Genomic DNA, 21,607 nt, shown 5'->3' on the forward strand with positions numbered 1-21,607 from the left:
TATTATAACTCTCTTTTCAGTCACTTTGGGCTTTGCTAAAGCTTGCATATATTGAAGTAAAGGAAAGGAATATACTAAAAAATGGAAAAACAAACAAAAATCAATGAATATTAGTTCTTTTCACTATCCAAGAGCCCTTAACTCAGAAAACTTTACAACTAACTTTCAAAGCTGAAGAAAAAGTTCAAATGATATGAATTACTTTGTTAATCCTTTTCCCGGATTTCAGATTTTTATTCCATTGTGTGGGGGAACTTCTGTGGTGAGAATTCTGCTTCTCATTCCTTTGTACGAATGTGAGCTTGCATTTTGATTTCTCTTGTAACTCTTAATTCTTTGTTTGCCATTTGCTTTAATCCTGTTTAACCAATTTAAAAAAAAAAGCCCTAGAGAAAATCTCCTTTAATTCATATCCTAGAACTTAACTAACTTTATAAGATATTTGTCTCAAGGACTGGTTTCAAGGTTGAGGAGGCAGTCTCTCTTTTGCTTACTGACATGATTTGCAATGCTTTGGGCTTAATTAAGTGACAGAATAAATTGACCACAGCAATCAGGAAATGTTTTGATCCAGATTATTGGAATGGAAACTCTACTTTACTTTCCCGGTAACTTAGAAGCCAGAATCCTTTACCATTAGATCTGACAACAGAAATTTACTCCATATCCCCTGATAGAGCCTGTAAGGAGCAACAGGCCAGCATGTATGTGACCAGAGGTTATAACGTTCTGATTCATTATGCTCTAGTCATGAATCTGGCCCGTTGCAGACAAGCTCCATCCATCCATTTAGCTGTCAGTCTGACCATGAATGTAATGCTATTATGGTGAAGGCCAAGTCCACTGCTCATGCCAGATGTTGTTAGGAATTCAATCCATCCTATGTATGAACACTGGCTCCTTCAAACAACAAGATGTTGAGTGAATTACATATTGAGTGGTGAGTTTTCTTGGCATTTAATTATCCAGCTCAAAGAAACATACTTCTCTAATTGTTTCTGAGGTTACTGCCTAGCGTATAAGTAAAAGGGATCTTGTGAAGGAATGGTATGATATCAGCAGCTGTAAAAACATTTCAAGTTATTGTAATGTCTCTTTTTGGGATTTTTTTTGGCTTATTCCTAATGTCTGTTTGTCAATAAAAATTAGGCATCTTTTATATTTGATGTCACTGTTAGATAATAATTTAAGGGGGAAAAAGATTTGCCATATCCTAAAATAAATCTATTTTAAATTTTGTGAATTATATTACAATGCTTGTTCACATACTAATATACTATAACATGGCTGCAAAGACAGAAGGAAACCTTCCTTAAAAACAAAATTCACAGTTCTTTCTTAAAGTGACACATAACCGAACTATTATTAAGATCATTAATTAATTGGGGTTTATCAGAGTCACCCAGAAAACAATTAACAAACACTTCAGTTCATTTAAAATGACACCATTTAATATGATATATAGTTGATCCTTAAACAGCATGGAGATTAGAGCCAGCAACCCCCCCATACAGACAAAAATCCACATATAAATTTTGAGTCCCCCAAAACTTGACTACTAATAGCTTACTGTTGACCAGGAGTCTTACCAATAAAAAGTTCATTAACACATACTTTGATTTTATATATAGACTGTATTCTTGCAATAAAATAAGCTAGAGAAAAGAAAATGTTATTAAGGAAATCATAAGGGAGAGAAAATATATTTACTATTCATAAAATGGAAGTGAATCATCATCATAAAGGTCTTTATCTTCATTATCTTCAGGTTGAGTAGGCTGAGGAGAAGGAAGAAGAGGAAGGGCTGGTCTTGCTGTTTCCAGAATGGCAGAGGCAGAAGAAAATCCACATGTAAGTGGACCAGTGCAGTTCAAATCCATGTTGTGTTTGTCAGCTCTGGGACAGTTTTACTTTTGTGTAATGACAGTTCAATGGGTTGGCAAAGTTATCTTTTACCAATCTAAAATTTCATCAAAATTATATCTTCTTTAAAAAATAAAAATACTGTCTGGGCATGGTGGCTCATGCCTGTAATCCCAGCACTTTGGGAGGCTGAGGTGGGTGGATCACCTGAGGTCAGGAGTTTGAGACCAGCCTGGGCAACATGGTGAAACCCCATCTCTACTAAAAATACAAAAATTAGCCAGGCATGGCAGTGGGCACCTGTAATCCCAGCTACTTGGGAGGCTGAGGCAGGAGAAGTGCTTGAACCTGGGAGACGGAGGTTGCAGTGAGCCAAGATTGCACAACTGCAGTCCGGCCTGGGTGACAAGAGCGAGATGCCATCTCAAAAAATAAAAAAAAAAAAAAATAAATAAATAAATAAATAAATACATAAAATACTTGTGTAATTTGAAAAAAAGGATTGCAGGGTCTTCAAAATAGCTTTTTCATTATATTTTATTTACCAGTAACTTCAGAAATATTTATATGTTTAGTGCTTTTTAACCTCCAACGCCTTTTTTGATAAACTTCTTACTTCAATTTCATAGATTTTATACAGAATTACCAGAAGGGAAAAAAAAAACAAAAAAACCTTATTTGTGCCCTCTAGGAGTGCATTTGTGTATTCTCTTAACTAAGTAATCAATAATTCTTAGAGGCAATTTAATACCTAGAAGTCCCATGACCCTTGGAGGTGAACTACTGGGTAGATTCCTGACTAACGGCAAACAACAGAAAAAGACGATGATGGCTCTCGACTCTTTCTTTCTTTTTTTTTGAGATGGAGTCTCGCTCTGTTGCCTAGGCTGGAGTGCAGTGGTGCAATCTCGGCTCACTGCAAGCTCCGCCTCCCAGGTTCAAGCCATTCTCCTGCCTCAGCCTCCCGAGTAGCTGGGACCACAGGCGCCCGCCACTAAGCCCAGCTAATTTTTTGTATATTTAGTAGAGACGGGGTTTCACCGTGTTAGCCAGGATGGTCTTGATCTCCTGACCTTGTGATCCACCTGCCTTGGCCTCCCAAAAGTGCTGGGATTACAGGCGTGAGCCACCGCGCCTGGCTAGCTTTTTCATATTTAGTAATGTCCTGCATTCTAATAAGGGACTAAGGAGAATTTTACAAGTTAGAATCTTACTAGGTTACTTCTGGTTTCAACTTCAAAATGAAAAGATGCTTAACATCACTTTTTATTAGAAAATTGAAATGAAATGCAATGAAAAGTTGCAAAAAAAAACAGCAATGAGAAAACACTGCATAATGATTTAAATGGCTAAGAACCACACCAAACTAAAACAAAACATCAAAAAATAAAAACCTGACAATGCCAATTTCTGTCTACTATGTGGAGCAACAGGAACTCCCATGAGAATGGTAAATGGCACTACCAATGTGGAAGACAGTTTGGCAGTTTCTCGCAATGCTAAACATAGTCTTACCACATGTTTTAGAAATCACATTCCTAGATATTTACCAAAATGAGATGAAAACTTACGTCCACACATTAACCTATGCACACATATTTATAGCAACTGAAAGCAGCCACGATATATTTTAAAGGAGCAAACAGATCAATAAACTGTGGTGTATCCATACAATGAATAGAATGTAGAATGTGACAGAATAATCTAAATTGATTACAAATATCAGAAACAACCTCACAGAAAGCAGTATGGGAATACTGTCCTGACCTAAATAATTCTGGAAAAAAGAGTGAATTATCTGAAACTAAGGCGAAAAGGAACTGTACATAAGCACTGTAATCTAATTGATGAAGTTGTTCTCCACACGGTTTCGTGTTAACAATTCTGAACTGTTACACATGCTGTAATGATTAACTTTAGGTGTCAAGTCGACTGTGCTAAGGGATACCTAGATAGCTGGTAAAACATTATTTCTGGGTATGTCTGTGAAAGTGTTTCTGGAAGAGATTATCACTTGAATTAGTAGACTGAGAAAAGATTTGCCTTTACCAGCTTGGGCAGGTATTATTCAACCTGTGGAGGGTCCACATAGAACAAAAAAGCAGAAGAAGAGCAAATTTGTTTTCTCTTCTTCTGGAGTTGGAATATCCATCTTCTCCTGCCCATGGGCATGAGAGTTCCAGGTTCTTGGGCCTTTGGACTCCAGGACTTACAAGAATTCCCTCCGACCTCCCCACCCACCTTTGTGGTTCTCAGGCCTTTGGTCTCGGACTTGGAGTTACACTGTTGGCTCCCTTAGTTCTCGGTCCTACAAATACAGACTAAAATTATACCACCAGCATTCCTGGTTCCCCAGCCTGCAGACAGCATATTGTAGAATTTCTTAGCCACCATAAGTCTAAGTCAATGTTTATTAAAACATTCCATGTTATGTATCTACATATATATCCTATTGGTTTTGTTTCTCTAGAGAACCTAATACACATACATACTGAAATTTTAAAATTAAACAAATGAATTGTTGATGATTAAAAAAACCATGTTTCTCAAGTGTTGTAGTTGAAAGTTATAGATTAGCAATGGGAGGAAGCTAGAATGCTCCATGGGTAATGAATTAGAGTGGAGATATCAGTACGAACTCATGTTTAGGTTAATGTAGACATAGATGGTTATATGCAGATATAATGTAAGATATGTGTATATATGCAGGTTAGTACACACGCTTCTAATTCTTTGCTATGTCAATAAGAGGGCCCAGAATCAATGACATTGCAGTAGCAAAGAGTACATCTAGCACCTGGATCTTGTTTTCTAATGCCATTCTCAAAAAAAGTAACCAGGTATCCTTGGATAACTGGCTTCTCCTGGGATTGGGTCAGGTAATGCAAAAGCTAAGCCTAGAGCAACTTGTGGTGCTAGAAAATGGAAAGTGCTCAAAAGAAGGAAAATATCACAGTGACGGGAATGTGTCAAACAGATACAGGATCCAACTGAAAGGTCTCTCAATGGCCAAAGCTAAAACAACTTAACTGATATAGTAGTATGGGATTATAACCCAAAGAATAAAATAAATATCCCTGAATCTTTATTGATATAAATAAATTATTGAATACATTTTAAAATCATGGGGAATAAATGAATCTTCAGTGCAGAATAGTGATAAATAATTTTTGCAGATCCCCTGCCTTTAAGGAGGTGAAACAGAACTTTCTACTCCTCATTTGTGGATTGTGCACAATGACTTTTTCCCAAAGATGACAATACTAAAAGAGAGAAGAAAAGACTAATTTTAGAGTAGAGAAACCTCGCGAGCAGTACTTCAGACCAGGGGATTAAGGTTGACATGCACAGTGATAAATCATGTTTGTAGTATGTACTCTTAATGTGAAAAGAATGGCACTTTACCTCTATGGTCTTATTTCCCCAAACCCATAACTTCAGTCTAATCACGAAGGGGATATTTAAAATGCAAACTGAGGATATGCTGCAAAATAATTCATTAGTAATCTTCAGAAATGTCAAGGTCATCAAAAATAGGAAAAGTCTGAGAAACTGTCACAGTCAAGACACCTAAGGAGACATGGCAAGTGTCATGTGGCATTCTGAATGGAATCCCACAACTGAAAACAGACATTAGGGAAAAACTGAGTGAATCTGAATAAAGCATGGACTTGAGTTAATAATGATGTGTCAATATTGGTCCATTAAACATGACAAATGTACCATTCTAATGTGAGCTGTTAATAATAGAGAAAATTGACCGGGCGCAGTGGCTCGTGCCTGTAATCCCAGCACTTCAGGAGGCCACAGCGGGTGGATCACGGCAGGAGATCGAGACCATCCTGGCTAACACGGTGAAACCCCATCTCTACTAAAAATACAAAAAATTAGCCGGGTGTGGTGGCGGGCACCTGTAGTCCCAGCTACTCAGGAGGCTGAGGCAGGAAAATGGCATGAACCCAGGAGGCAGAACTTGCAGTGAGCACTGCAGTGGAATTCTGGGATTCCACTGCAATTCCACTGCAGTGATGGGAATGTGTCAGACAGATACAGGATCCAACTGAAAGGTCTCTCAATGGCCAAAGCTATTGAGTGCAGTGGAGTGTAGTGCACCACTGCACTCCAGCCTGGGTGACAGAGCGAGACTCTGTCTCAAATAATAATAATAATAGAGAAAACTGAAGCCAGGCACAGTGACTCACACCTGTAATCCCAACACTTTGGGAGGCCAAGGTGGGCAGACCACAAGGTCAAGAGATCGAGCCTATCCTGGCCAACATGGTGAAACCCCATCTCTACTAAAAATACAAAAATTAGCTGGGCATGGTGGCATGTGCCTGTGATCCCAGCTACTTGGGAGGCTGAAGCAGGAGAATCGCTTGAACCCAGTAGGCGGAGGTTGCAGTGTACCAAGATCATACCACTGCACTCCAGCCTGGCAACAGAGCGAGACTCTGTCTCAAAAAAACAGTAATAATAGTAATAACAATAATAATAGAGAAAAAGGAGTGTGGGTATTTGTGCAAAATCTCCTTATAATGTTTGACATAATTCTGTAAACTGTTATGAAGTAAAACTGTTCTAAAAGATATAAGTTACTAAAAATAAGTCAAGGTATACCTACTTAATGTAACAATATATTTTAAGCTTCTACTATGTAAGAATTTGATGAAAATCCAAAAGAACATATTTTGTAAGCTATTGAACCATAATCAAACAGAAAGAGTAAAGTTTGTTTCAAAGTTACAGCACTGGCACATCATTTGCCCCCCAAACCAGACCATATTCTAAATTTATTAAAGACTGTACTCTTGGTATTCCCATTCCAGTCTCTGGACTGTGAGTAGAAATAAAAGCCAATTCAATGTAATGCATCCTCACAAGTACCTTCCATGAAATAAATAATAGGTGACCACAAGGTTCTATGGATTTTAAGTGTGAACATAGTACACACTTTGATAAGAATTAATAATACTTTTAATAAAACAACATTGATATTCATTCATTAATCAGAATTTATGGTCTATTATTTGAACTAACAGAATTAATTCAAGTTAGAAGAACTAACCTGAACTGCTGAAGTGAATAAAAACTTTGGAATATTTATGTCCTGATAACCTCATGCAGAAAAACTTTGTTGGAATGGAACTTTTTTTTTTTTTTTACAATTTAATATCAATTTAATTTTTAAAAAACTTAATAAAAAATATAACAGAATTGAAACATTTAAGATAAGTACACTCACTACCCACTCCAGTAATTCATTTAAGTCATACCAACTATAGAATATGAAAAATAAATTCAGAAGTGTAATTACTTTAAAATACACTACTTCCACTTTTGTAAGTATTTTACATTTATGTATATATTCTATAGTGGAAGCAGAAATTCTCTCTAAAAACATTATCTCCTTAAAATCTTGAGGTGCATATTAGAGCCACAGGCAATCTCTGACATATAAAATTGCAGTACAGGCCTTTCAAATTTGGCATTTCACTGGTACAATACAACAACCAAGACATATAATAACTGTACAGTGCCTAGACATTCCAGTAAGAACCATTATTTTCTTTAATGTAGAATGATTAATACATATTCTACAAGGGGCAGTAAGGTTAGTAATTCTATAGGGTATGCTCCGACATAATTTTCAAATTGTGCAATAACACAAACAACTTTGTTAAGGCCATGTTTTATTTGCTGATTAATGGACAAAAGGCAATGTAATTTATTTTCAAGTATTTTCTTGAAAGTCTGTGCTCATAAAAATCATGAAAAGTTGGAAAGACTGTTAAATCACTGAAACTTCAAATATATCTTACACAATCTTGTTTGTAAAAAAATACAAGTTAAATATAAACATAAAGCAATCATGGTAATTTTATGCAAATCTGTTTTATGTGATCATCAGTTATATATAAAAGTTTCTCAGTTCGGTTATTTGTGAAAAGATCAATACCAGATTGAATGACTACCTATTGGCAAAGGGCCCTAAAAAGCTTACTTTAGCACTAATCTTTTACATGGTTAAATGCATTTCCTAATTTGAGATCACCTAAACACTGGAAAAGAAAAAAAATGAAAGGGCAGTATGTCCATAAACCAACAAATAATTTGGCTGTAATGTATCATAAAACACAAACCCCACACATCTGTACAATAAATATTATGTATTACATACACACACACACACACAACACACACCCAGTCATAAAGCCTAATGATGTGCTGCTTCCAGTTCAATATTCAGCTGTGCATTTTTTCTTATTTCATCAAATGAATAGCTTTTTGTCACCCTGCCATTCTTGAAGACAGTATGGAGAAGATCCTGACCATATTCCTCAAGGTCTCCTTTTCCTTCCTCCAGTGTAACAAAATTCCCTGCTGGCGTCCTATGTAAAGATAATCGGCCCTTTTTGGACCTTTTGTTGGGATCAGCAACCGGGTCCTTGAAGAGGTTAATCCCAAGGCCATTAGTTACAACATAGCTACACTTGAAGGAACAATTCAAGAGATCTCTTGTTAACTTCTGTAGCAAACCTCCACCAGAACCGAAGGCAATATTTTCAATACTCCACATTTTTTGTTTCATGCCTTCTACAATCTCTTGTAAGGTATTAATATCTACTCCATCCCCTTGAATAACTCTAAGATAAGGTGGCAGCAACTTGTAACCCTTTGAGTTCTCAGTAACAGGAAACTTCTTACCTAAAATCTCCAAAACCTTTAACACAGTGTCAAGAGGGTTTCCAGAATCAGGTCTGATTATTAGTGGTGCCTGTGTACTTCTCGATACTATTAAATGTCTTAGATCTTCACCCCATATTTTCTCACACGTATTATAAATGTCATAGCTATCGCTGACCACAGATACAGGCATTGATGAAAACTGTGTTACAATATGTTCAAAAGCATCTTTTTCATGGTCTTTCCCCCAAGCTGTTACGGTACTGTGTTCTGCTGCTGGAACAGAATAGCCTGGAACAGGATCTTTCGTTCCATAATATTTTTTAATTAGAGCAAGTCCTGCTACTGTATCCGTTCCTTTGAAGTTAACCAAATGAGCAGATGCTCCTATGCCAGCAGTCTCTTGGGAAGAGACTCCTCTGTAGCCAAAATCATGTAACTTGTATTCCAGACCATCTAAGTTACCAGAAGTTTCTAACAAATATTTGGCCAATATTTTCTTCTGCTCTCTAGAATTTGTGGCCACTGTGATTGGATACCAGGACTGAACAAGAATAGTCTCAATCCAGTTTGTAAGCCAGTAACACTCTGGATCTGTGTTTTCCACCGTGAAGAGAACATTTCCTCTGGGAATGACAAAGCCCTCAGGAACAGCTTTTATTTCTATTGGAAGATGCCCATCATATTTCTCAAGAATGTCGTTCCATCCCTTTTCATTAACGACATCATCTTGGAAATGTTCTTTGTAGACATCTTTGGCTTCCTGGATTTTCTCTTTGGTTACTACTTTACCTTTTAAGTACTTATTAAGAATGTACTGCAACCCATAAAATACTGTTTCCTCATATTTCACCTTCCTTAATTTGGAGTTTTCTGTCTTCTTTTCACGGCATTCAAAGTAGGAATAAACTTTGCTTGTGTTGGGTGGATATTGTTTATAGTGAATAACCTGCCCAGCCAGGGGCGAGCGCGCCGGGCTGGCCCGGCAGGGAAAGCCCCGCTCACTCTCCACTGCGGGCCCCCGGGGCCGTTACCTAACTGGTCCCAGCTCCAGGCCAAGAGGCCGCGCTTCAGGGAAGGGCATGCGCTCGCCGGCGACGCCCAAGCCCCGAGCCCTGAGCACCGGAGCCCGGGAGTCCGCTGGGGCCCGCCAGGAATGGAAATTTTAAAAGACATCTTAATAAGTAAATATTCCAAAGCAGCTAATCAATAAATGATCTCTTCTGCTCTTGGAATGGATATTTGGTCACAAATAATAACAGACATGATTAGAATGAAAACATCTGATTTTATGTGCATTTGATAATGTGATTCCAGGGTTGAAATTCTGAGAGAATGATATTTTATGATTTTACAGGTATATGTGTTGTTTTTTCTTTGTTCTCTCTCATTCTTTCCTTCTTTTCTGTGTATCATATCCCTAGAGATCCCAGTTCCCAGCAGGTGGTGATCATATTGAGCTGATAGTCCTGTATCTTAGTAATGGAGTTTTAATCATATTATATGTTTTGGTGGCAGTCACTGCAGGCTGCAGAGTTGATACTGTTCTCAAACTTTGTCTATTTAAGTTGCTAAGTTAGCAGCCACTTTGTGGTTCAGTGTCTGACAATTTCAACTAATCAATCTTTGATGGAACTTCAGATCAAAAAATGACAAAGATAAATCAATGCATGTGAATTCCCCCCCCCCCCCCCCCGCCATATCTTAGCCCCCTTACTAGGGAATGACAAATATGTTTGGATAAGATAATACCCTGGAGGGTCTACTGCCTGCAATAGCTATTTTCAGAAAATGATTCCCGGCTGAACTCTGTTGTCTGACACTCACACTATTCTGAGCCTTTCATTCACCCCAACCCCGCTCACTCTGTCTCTGGTTACTCCCAGTGAGCCAGTGCTTCCATTTTACTTCAGTCATGCCGCCATGAAAACTGCTATTTTCTTTTGGTTGTGCCAGCATTCATGCCTTCTATTGCCCAATGAGGATACATTAGGAGAAAGAGGAGTGAGGAGAGGATTTGAGCACCAATGATGTGTATCTTCATCATATGTTATTGGTACTCTTATTAACCTCTACTTTGTAAAAACTTTGATTTGAAAAAGTTAAGTAACTTACCCGAAGTGAAAAACTTTTGTCTATTTTTTTCATATCATGATAAATATAGACTGATTTCATTGCATCTTTTACTGCTCAGGGATGTCACCTATGAACATTTCAACAAATATTTTTTTGCACCTCCAACATACTGGTTATCATTTCAGGTGCCGTGCAGATTGGAAACAAAAAAAGCAAAAATCTCTACCCTTCTTGACCTCATTCTACTAAATCCAACAAGCAAAATTATATTAAAAGAAAATGCAAAAAGAATCCCAAGTCTTCATTTTTATGTTTCATATTTAGAAAAACCAATGATAAGGAAACAAGTCAAGGATAACTATTGGGTTTCTGGCTTGAGCAACTGGTTAGAAAATGATACAATATTCTAAAGGGAAGGAAGTGAAGAGCTCATTCTTTTTCAAAATTTCTGATTTTGGTTCCTCAACTCAATTTTAATGTACTTGGCGAGATTAGGTAAAATGCTCCTTTGTATTTCAACAATTGGATCTGCATTGAGACGAATCAGATTAATACGTGATCCTGACTTCACAAGTCCAGATCATTTTTATAGAAGATCTGTGCTTGTTTTATTTAAATATTGTTTTTTTAATGTTATTGTTTCTAACAATGGTTCTATTTATTTTGTGGAAAAAATACACATAAAATGTTTGATTTCCAACATCCATCTCTGAAATTCTCTGTATAGTTGATCTCATTCTGACCCTAAGCTGATATTTGCAGCTGCATCTCCACATATATTTTAATTCTCAAACCAAATATAACTTCCTAGAGTTATTGGCTGCACAACCTGCCAGGAAGCAAAAGAAAAGAGAAGTTGAGCAGGGGGAGCTAGTCCTATGAGATTATTGACTCCAGATGTTCCAATTACTCCTTTTGGGGACTTTATTGACTTAAGTTATACAAATCCTCCTCTATAAATCCTTACTCAGTCATGTTTGGCAAAGACTGCATTCTGTTTCTCCCAAAACACCTTTATAAACTCATAGTAGAGTTCACACCTAATAGAGGAAGAAGCAAAAATATCATGGTCACATTAAATCTTACGGAGTTTTAAAAAGACATAGTTAACTGATTTAATTTTTGTCTACTGAGAGTTGAGGTATGTCAATACAGCATAGCATTCTAAGGCATTTCATGTTTTTTTATTTTTTATTTTTTTCATAGAGCAGTAAGCCATTCTGCAAATTAGATGTGATTGGAATAATGACTTCTAATTATGTTTCCTACCTAAAGGGTAAAATATTTACCCTTTATCTCATAGTCATAGCCTCCTCGATACTCTCCTTGATTAAATTTTATTAGAAATTTTAAAAAGCAGGACCTGCCCATTTTAAATAATTATCAGTACATTTATTTTAAATCAAATGGCTCGGCTACATCAACCCTGTATATCTGTCATGTGAAATTAAATATGGAGCAATAGTGTCTTAATTCTACCTTTTTGACAGTTTTCATCTGTGAAACTTTGATGAAATGGATGTATTTTCAAATCTTTTCATAATGTAATACCATTGCTATAAATTTTTGAGGAAATTTTTGTTATTTCTTTTTCTTTTTTCTTTTTTTTTTGTTTTGTTTTTGAGATGGAATCTCACTCTGTCGCCCGGGCTAGAGTGCAGTGTTGTGATCTCTGCTCATTGCAACCTCCACCTCCTGGGTTCAAGAGATTCTCCTGCCTCAGCCTCCCAAGTAGCTGGGACTACAGGGACCCACCACTGCACCCGGCTAATTTTTGTATTATTAGTAGAGACGAGGTTTCACCATGTTGGCCAGGCTGGTCTCAAACTCCTGACCTCAGGTGATCCCAAAGTGCTGGGATTACAGGCATGAGCCACCGTGCCCAGTCTATTTCTTAATATAATTAGCACAAAAGTATAACAAGTAGTTGTATATCATTGCCATCCAACAAGTATATATAGTGTATGATGAGATACCAATGGATGGTTAACTCAAGGAGAGTAAGAGACCTAATGTGTGGGTTCACAATAATCTAGAAAAAGTGCACAAAAAGTATTTTGAGAAATCTAAAGTTCTTATTTCAGGAAGCAGGCATTCTCTAGCTTATTGCTCTAAGGTCAAAAGAGGGTAAGGTCTGCCCAAAGCATAGCTGGATAAAATCTGCAAGTAGAGAGAGGTAAATACCCTGTCTTCGGGTGGAGAAACATCAACTCTGTGAGGTGTGCAACTGGAGTCTACTTATTTTCAATTGATCTACTGTATAACAACTTGTTCAAAATAATAGTAGCAACAACATATGCCAGTATTCATGCTCATACACACACAGAGACACACACACACATACTTATGTATGTTTACATATAAATGAAATAAATGGTAGCAATGAAACAAAGGAGAGAGGAGTTCAAATTACTTTGTTATTATAAGTTACTTGCACTGCACATGAATTGGTAGGTGTATTACTAATAAGAATGAGCTTGGGGCCGGGTGCGGTGGCTCATGCCTGTAATCCCAGCACTTTGGGAGGCCAAGGCAGGTGGATCACCTGAGGTCAGGAGTTCGAGACCAGCCTGGCCAACATGGTGAAACCCCATCTCTACTAAAAATACAAAAATTAGCCAGGCACAGTGGCAGACGCCTGTAATCCCAGCTACACGGGAAGCTGAGGCAGGAGAATTGCTTGAACCTGGGGGGTGGAGGTTGCAATGAGACAAGATCGAGCCACTGCACTCCAGCCTGGGAGGCAGAGTAAGACTCCATCTCAAAAAAATATATATATATATATATATTTATATATATAGTTAAGCCCAGTGACACCACCAATCAGTTGGATATAATGAACATGCATTGACTACTTCATCCAACAATAGTAGAGTAAATATTTTCAAGCTCTTAGGAAACATTGACCAAGATAGACCGCATTTGGAACCTAAAACCTTAAGTTTAAGACAATAAAAATCATACAATGTCTGTTCTGACTACCACAGAATTAAACTGGAGATTAATCACAGAAATATGACTGGAAAATCCCCAAATACTTAGAGATTAAACAACATATTTCTAAATGACACATGACTTTAAAAAGCAATATTGAGAGAAATATAAAAATATTTTGAAGTAAGTAAAAATGAAAACACAATCTACTAAAATTACGGCGTTCAGCAAAAGTAGTGTTCAGAGGGAAATTTACAAGTTTGAATACATATCATAGAAAAAAGAAATCAATCATCTATGCCCACATCTTAGGAAACTAGTAAAAGAAGAGTAAATTAAATCCAAAGTATACAGAAGAAACATAAAAAATTACAGCAGAAATCAGTAACATTGAAAATATGAAATCAATAGAGAAAATCATTGGAGCCAAAAGCTGGTAATTTGAAAAGATAAATAAAAATCAATAATTCTGTAGGCAGGACTAACTAAGAAAAAAGAAAGAGGGCACAAATTATTAATATCAGACATGAAGGAAGGGACATCACTACTGATCCCATAAACATTAAAAAGATAATAAAGCAATATTGTGAATAGCTTTTTGCCCACAAGTTAATAACATATGTGTAATAGGCCAATTCCTTGAAAGACACAATTTGCCAAAACACACAAAAAGAAATAGCCAAAGGGTATTAAAGAAATTTGGTCAACAATAAATAACTTTTTGAACCAGAAACCACCATGCCTAGATGGATTCCTTGATAAATTATACCAAACATTTGAGGAATAAATTATACCAATTATCTATGTTTTCTTCCAGCAGATAGAAGCAGAAGGGACACTTCCTAACTCATTCTAAATCGTCAGCATTGCCCTAATACCAAAACTAGACAAAGATGTTACAAAAAAGGTAACTACAGACCACTGTCTCTTATGAAAACAGAGACAAAAATATTTAATAAAATATTTGCAAATCAATCCAATAGTGTATAAAAATAATTATACAGCCTGACCAAGTGGGATTTGCCCCAGGTATGCAAGGCTGGCTCAACATTCAAAAGTCAATTAATGTAATAAATCACTTGTATGTAATGTAATCAAAACAGACTAAAGAAGAAAACTCACATGATCACATCACTAAACAAAAAAAAAATTTAATAAAATTCAACACCCATTTTACCTTCTAAAAACACTCAGCAAACTAGGAGTAGAAAGACCTTTTCCTAACTTAATGAATACAACTACCAAAACCCTGCAGCTAACATCATACTTAATGGTGAGAAAGTTAAATATCTTCTGCAAAGATATTTCCTGTTACCTCTCCTTTTCAACATTGTACTAGAAGTCCTAGCTAATGCAATAAGACAAGAAAATGAAATAAAGGGATTACTGACTGGAAAGGAAGAAATAAAACTGACTTTATTCACAGATTACATAATTATCTCTCAAGAAGATCCAACAGTCCTGACAAAAAAGCTTCTTGAACTAATAAGTATAGTATTTCTTTATACTAGGAATAAATAATTTAACTTTTAAAACACGTTATTACTTTAGCACTCAAACAAATTACTTAAATATAGCTATAATAACTATGTTAAAAATTGATAAATTATGTACAAATTGAGGAAAACTACAAAACTCTGATGAATAAAACCAAAGGTAAACTAAAACAATTGAAAGATATTTCATGTTCATGGAAAGGAAGACAATATTACCAAGTTCTTCCCAACTTGATTTACAGGTCCAATGCAATCTCAAACAAAATTCTAGAAAGATACTTTCAATATGTTGACAAATTGATTCTAAAATTTATATGGAAAAACAAAAGACCTAAAATAGCCACAAAAATATTGAAGGAGAACGAAGTCATTATACATTTGTCAAAATCCATTGAATGTATTAACACCAAGAGTAAACCCTAATGTAAATGGTGATATGTTATTGGGGTGATAATGGTATGTCAGTGTAAGTTTATCAGCTGTAACAAATGCAGCACGCTGGTGTGGGATTTTGATAGTAAAAAAAGCTGTGTGTATGTGGCACATGAAGTAAATGAGAAATCTGTATCTTCTGCTCAGTTTTGCTATGAATCTAAAACTGCTCTAAAAAAATAAAAATAAAGTTGGAGAACTACTTTTTTCTTTTTTCACAGGGTCTTGCTTTGTCACCCATGGCATGATCACAGCTCACGGTAGCCTCGACCGTCTGGGCTCAAGCAATTCTCCAGCCTTAGCCTCCCAAGTAGCCAAGACTACAGGCAAGTACCACCATGTTCAGCTAAATTTTGTATTTTTTGTAGAGACTGGGTCTCACTTTGTTACCCTGGCTGGGCTGCAACTCCTGGGTTCAAAAAAGTGTTGGGATTGTAGGCACAAGCCACTGTGCCCAGCCAAGTTGGAGAACTTCTTAAAAATGTTTGCTATTTAAGTTTTGCTATAGCACAAGGTGCCTAAAGGAAACAGTGAAAAATACTTTTAGAAAGTTATACATAATCCAAATTGTGACGGTCTTAAAGAATTTTAAGTTTTATTCTGTAAGCAGTGAAGAACTACTGAATGAACAATTTGTGGAATAGTCTTCTCTAAGATGACTAAAGTATTCAGAGTGACCATGTATAAACTTATGTGCCCCATGTTCATAGTTCAATTCATTTGCAAAGATATTTACTTTTAACAAGATATTTCAGAAATGAGTTGGAAACCTTGGTTCATTAACAGTTAGTAATTACAATGCACAAATCGGCTGGTAAAGTACTAGTAAGTTCTACTGACTAATAAAGGCTTAGATTACTTAGATTTTTACAGTGTCCAAAATCACCACAGTTCTGGATAGAAATGAATAGTGTATTTGCTTTATGTACTACTGGATTTTTCTATTTCCATTACAGTCATGCATATATGTAATAACAGGAAAATGAATCTGTAAATAGTGTCTTTTATAGTTTTTTTAAAAGAATTGTTAGGTATACATGAGCCATTAGATAAATGGGGCTAAAAATGTCTTTAGAAATCATACTACTTATTCACATAACAAATGGGAAGCTTATGGGAGCTTCAGAAAATTGAGTGATTTTAAATGAATAATACATATTATAGGCAGTCAATAGCTGTTAAATGTTTAATTTAATCATCAAGCAAATCTCCATTTTAAAAAATGAGGTGTTATTTTATCGCCTATCAGTGGAAGAAAAATATATAACCAACAAATCTCATATTATGATTTATTTCATAATTAGTAATTTATTTTATTTTTATGAATTTAGCATTTTTTCTTCTAAATTTATATTAAATTTAAACATGTAACTAGGGCATTAAATTGTAAATGATGTAATTCTCATTTCATCAACCCAATTGCCACTAACAATTTATGTTAGAGCTGTTGGCTTTGTGTAGTTTTCCAAAAAAGAAAAATCCTGTTTGGTGTGCCTAGGTATGATGTCATCATTACCAAGTCATTAGTCACTTAATCAAGGCCCTCATAAAGTGTCAGCTAAGCTTTTCCAGAGCATGAGAATGGTGACTAAAAATGCCTGTTGTAGAAATATCCAGTTTGTAATGTTCTAGTGCAGTGTACATTGGCAATAAACCACCAGAGCACAGGGGAAGAAAGAAGACATTATGAGATGCAGAAAAATTAACTAAAATGGTGTAATATGTGAAAATGGTTCACACAGGGCCTGCTACAGACTAGACACCCAGTAGGTTTTTTAAAAATTTGTTTGCTTTTTCCTTTTTTCAAGGAATGGGAAGTGAAAATTCTTTTGAAAAAATTGTATGTTCATTGGCAGAAATTGGTCTCATTTGATAATGTTTCACATTTTAAATAATTTGTTAATTAGTAATGCTAAAATTATCCTTACATGGTGTCAAAACATGGAACAAAATGGAATATAAAAATTACTCATGTTTGGCCAGGCACAGTGGCTCAATACCTGTAATCCCAGCACTTTGGGAGGCTGAGGCAGGTGGATCACGAGTTCAGGAGATGGAGACTATCCTGGCTAACACGGTGAAACCCCATCTCTACTAAAAATACAAAAAAAAAAAAAATAGCCAGGCGTGGTGGCAGGCGCCTGTAGTCCCAGCTACTCGGGAGGCTGAGGTGGGAGAATGGCATGAACCCGGGAGGTGGAGCTTGCAGTGAGCTGAGATCGTGCCGCTGCACTCCAGCCTGGGCAACAGAGAGAGACTCCGTCTCAAAAAAAAAAAAAAAAAAGTTACTCATGTTTAGCTAATAAAAAGTAAAAAATTGTATATATAAGGATTTTACTTTTATGCCACTGATTATGATGTACATATAAAGTCTATCACGGGCCAGGCGCAGTGGCTCACGCCTGTAATCCTAGCACTTTGGGAGGACGAGGTCAGTGGATCATCTGAGTTAGCCATCTGGCTAACATGGCAAAACCCAGTCTCTACTAAAAATACAAAAATTAGCCAGACATAGTGGTTCACACCTGTAATCCCAGCCACTTGGGAGGCTGAAGGATGAGAATAACTTGAACCTGGGAGGCAGAGGTTGCAGTGAGCCAAGATCATGCTATTGCACTCCAGCCTGGGCAACAGAGTGAGACTCTGTCTCAAACAAACAAACAAACAAAAAAGGCCAGGTGTGGTGGCTCACACCTATAATCCCAGCACTTTGGGAGGTCAAGGCAGGTGGATCACGAGGTCAGGAGTTCGAGACCAACCTGACCAACATGGTGAAACCCTGTCTCTACTAAAAATACAAAAATTAGCCAGACGTGGTGGTGCGCACCTGTAGTCCCAGATACTCGGGAGGCTGAGGCAGGATAATTGCTTGAACCCCAGGGGGCAGAGGTTGCAGTGAGCCAAGATCACACCATGGCACTCCAGCCTGGGCGACACAGCGAGACTCTATCTCAAAAAAAATAGTCTGTTGTGACATGGGGAACCATATAAATGGTGATAACGTTGTCATCTCATGTTAAGATCTATGAGATGTTTGCTATACCCAGAAATATTTAGTAACATATACACCCAATACATTAATTTACTGTATATTTTGAACCTAAGGGAAACATAGCCCTAACTGCTCCCTCAATGGGGTCAGATGCAGATTTCACTGTTCTGCTTGGCCGTGGTGGGGATCCCCTTCATTCTTCACATTTTTAGGTCCTTCTTTCTTAACAAGCACTTAAGGAAAAATAATAACCTTCAACAGGCAGAGAAGAACTGTTTTGTGGTCAAGGACATTTATGTCTTAAGTCCCTGCTTAACATCATTAATCAAATTCTCAAGGTTTATTTATGAGAAACCAGAGAATGTCAAGGGTCCAAGACTGAATCTTGATTTTTCTGTTCCAAGCACCAGATTCCTCATGAAGACTATAGTCAAAAATAAAATCTGTCTACTTGATGGTTGAATTTATTTCTGCCTAATCACCTATTCAAACACACCAATTGAGGATCTAAAATATTTGTGTGTGTGTGTGTGTGTGTGTCTGTAATTTTCAGTAGTCTAGAGCAACAGACCTCCATTACTTTAGCCTTCTAAACACACATTTTACTGCCTGCGAATGACTTAGTAGAGTAATGGAATTGTCTGACTTAGCTGGAAACTTGGCTTTTCTCTACTCATATGCGACTTAGTGTTCCAGCAATTCTTGTTTATAACATGTTAAAACTACTGGGCAAACTTTACATGCAATGGAAAAAATTTCACGTACATCTGTGAGCCCATATACTGAGGCGGGAGGCGTGCAGATGGAGAGGTATGGAGGAAAATGTTAATTTCCATTTTTCTCTCTGGGGATGCAAGCATTTAGCCTACAGCACTGGGAGCCTCATAAGTTATTACGCTACATGTGAGACTATTGTCCTCTTCAAAACAGTAGAGTGTCTGAGAAAGCATTAAATGCTAAAAGCAAGAGAAACTGCTTTAAAGTCATGAAATTTTAATGAGACATTTGCTGAGGCAAATGTCTGAAGAGGGTAAAAATTTTAACATTCACAGAGCTAAGAATATAATTCAGATGTTTTGGTGATAGCTGGCACAAAGAAAATAGAAACAACTTGTATCATTGACCAGCAACAGCTCGCTGGGGTGTGATTGAACTTCTTGTTGCTAAAAAATCTAATGTGAGTATGAAAGACAACTTAGTATGTTTTCCTTGATCCAGAAACATCACCAGGTGGACTCAATTATATCTGTTGTGATGGGATAGGTTCTTGAAGTCCCAGTGGCCTCCAAGTGTGCTTGCTCTAAGCCGATTATCTCTGAGGTCATGGGACAGAATGGTGCCCAGACCCAAGTAAGATGCTCAAGTCACATGGCTTGCTAAATCATACAGCAAGATGCAAGGAGAAAGAGAGGAAATAGGTTCATAAACTTAGGAAAGGGAGCTAGCAAAATGAGAAGACCATGACACCTGAATCCGGTGTTACACAACCTTCACATATCCTGTTTCTCTGACACATAACCCTGCCCTGCGGTGGTGTGGTTTCAAGGTCCAGAGCGCAGGGTGAGCAAGGGGCTTAGTAAGTGCCCTGAAGCTAGCACTCACTTCCTCCCACAGAGAGGCACATGTTCAGGGACTCCTGGCCAGCAGCTGGGGCTCACTGGAAACTGCTGAGATGCTCTGGGATTTGTCTGCATATCCTAGGTAGAAGACATATGGGGCCAGAATGGAGGTAACCAAAAATTGACGAAGATCTAGTGCCCCATAACTACTTAATGCTTCCTTAGGCCTTTTCTCCCTTCCTATCCATGTTCAACACACTTAGGCTGAACTTACTTTTCTGAGTCTAATGAGTCTCACAAGCTACTGACTATTCTGTAGTCAGCTTTATGCCCTTAATTTGTATCTCTGTGTTCTATAAAAGAATTCAATAATCTCAAATGATGTAACAATCACACTTTTTTAGGTTAAGATGTCAAAATGAATAAATCATAAAGTAAAAATATGGATATTTCCTTTTATCATGCAAAGCTTACTACAGGAGTTTTCGCAGGTTCTTGTAGCTTTCTTGTACCTCCCAGGATTCTCCTTCGCAGCTTTTTCCCATCACAGGAGTTGTATAGCCAGGGGCTAGAAGTATAATGAGCAGCTCCCGAGATATCATAATATTTCTCTTCTGTCTGCTCTCCTCCTCCTCTTTCTTTCCAGCATCCTCTCCTCCTCTTTCTTCTCATTTTCCTTCTCCACTTTCTTTTCCTTCCTTCTGGTTAATCCTGATTTGGAAATTTTGGGCTATATACTTGCAAATCATTTACCCATTAATCTTTTATCCAACTGTAATATATCTTACTTTATGTGAATAATAGTGAGTAGAAACTCACCAGGTACTAAACTAATTAAAATTTTTCCCATGAATTGAGAAGCAGCTGAAATATTGACTGCAGAACATTGCTTTAATTATGGTTCCTGCCCTCTAGCATTAGGTAAGTGTTATTGAGAGTCTGTTCATTCTATTTTTGACAGGTTCAAACTTATGCAACGCTAGCTGAGGATAAAATGTACATCAAGAAAGTAAGACGTGCCAAAATATGCTTAGTTTATGTTTTTATTTTACTTTTTGAGACAGAGTCTCACTCTGTCACCCAGGCTGGAGTGCAGTGGCATGATCTCAGCACACTGCAATCTCCACCTCCCAGGTTCATGTGATTCTCCTGCCTCAGCCTCCCAAGTAGCTGGGATTACGGGCATGTGCCACCACACCCAGCTTTTTTTTTTTTTTTTTTTTAATATTTTTAGTAGAGACAGGGTTTCACCATGTTGGCCAGGATGGTCTCGATCTCCTGACCTTGTGATCCCCCTGCCTCAGCCTCCCAAAGTGCTGGGATTACAGGTATGAGCCACCACACCTGGCTGGTTAGTTTATTAAAAGAATAAATTGAAAAAGAAGTCAAAAATATATATTCTGGGCACAATGAATTCTAGATCTATATTAACATGATCAGACAGGTTAAAATGACAGGGAAGACCAAAACATATTTGTAGGAATATGTGCTTCTCTGCCTCTTACGTAGATACAGTGATTTCTCTATTAGATGTGCTAGGCTAAGGAGTATAAAAATATAAATACCAT

The 21,607-nt window shown here is 37.1% G+C and overlaps 1 protein-coding gene across 1 annotated transcript; it reads right to left on the reverse strand.

Moving 5' to 3' along the window:
- Positions 1-8,046: 8,046 nt before the first annotated feature.
- On the reverse strand, positions 8,047-9,580 carry LOC741031 (nicotinamide phosphoribosyltransferase-like; the record flags this gene model as incomplete). Its single annotated transcript, XM_054660066.2, has 1 exon — positions 8,047-9,580. A coding segment is annotated over one exon (1,500 nt), but the record flags the coding sequence as incomplete, so codon positions are not given.
- Between the last annotated feature and the right edge of the window lie 12,027 nt (positions 9,581-21,607).

This window comes from Pan troglodytes, chromosome 8 (genome assembly GCF_028858775.2).
Source record: "Pan troglodytes isolate AG18354 chromosome 8, NHGRI_mPanTro3-v2.0_pri, whole genome shotgun sequence".
NCBI classification, from domain to species: domain Eukaryota; kingdom Metazoa; phylum Chordata; class Mammalia; order Primates; family Hominidae; genus Pan; species Pan troglodytes.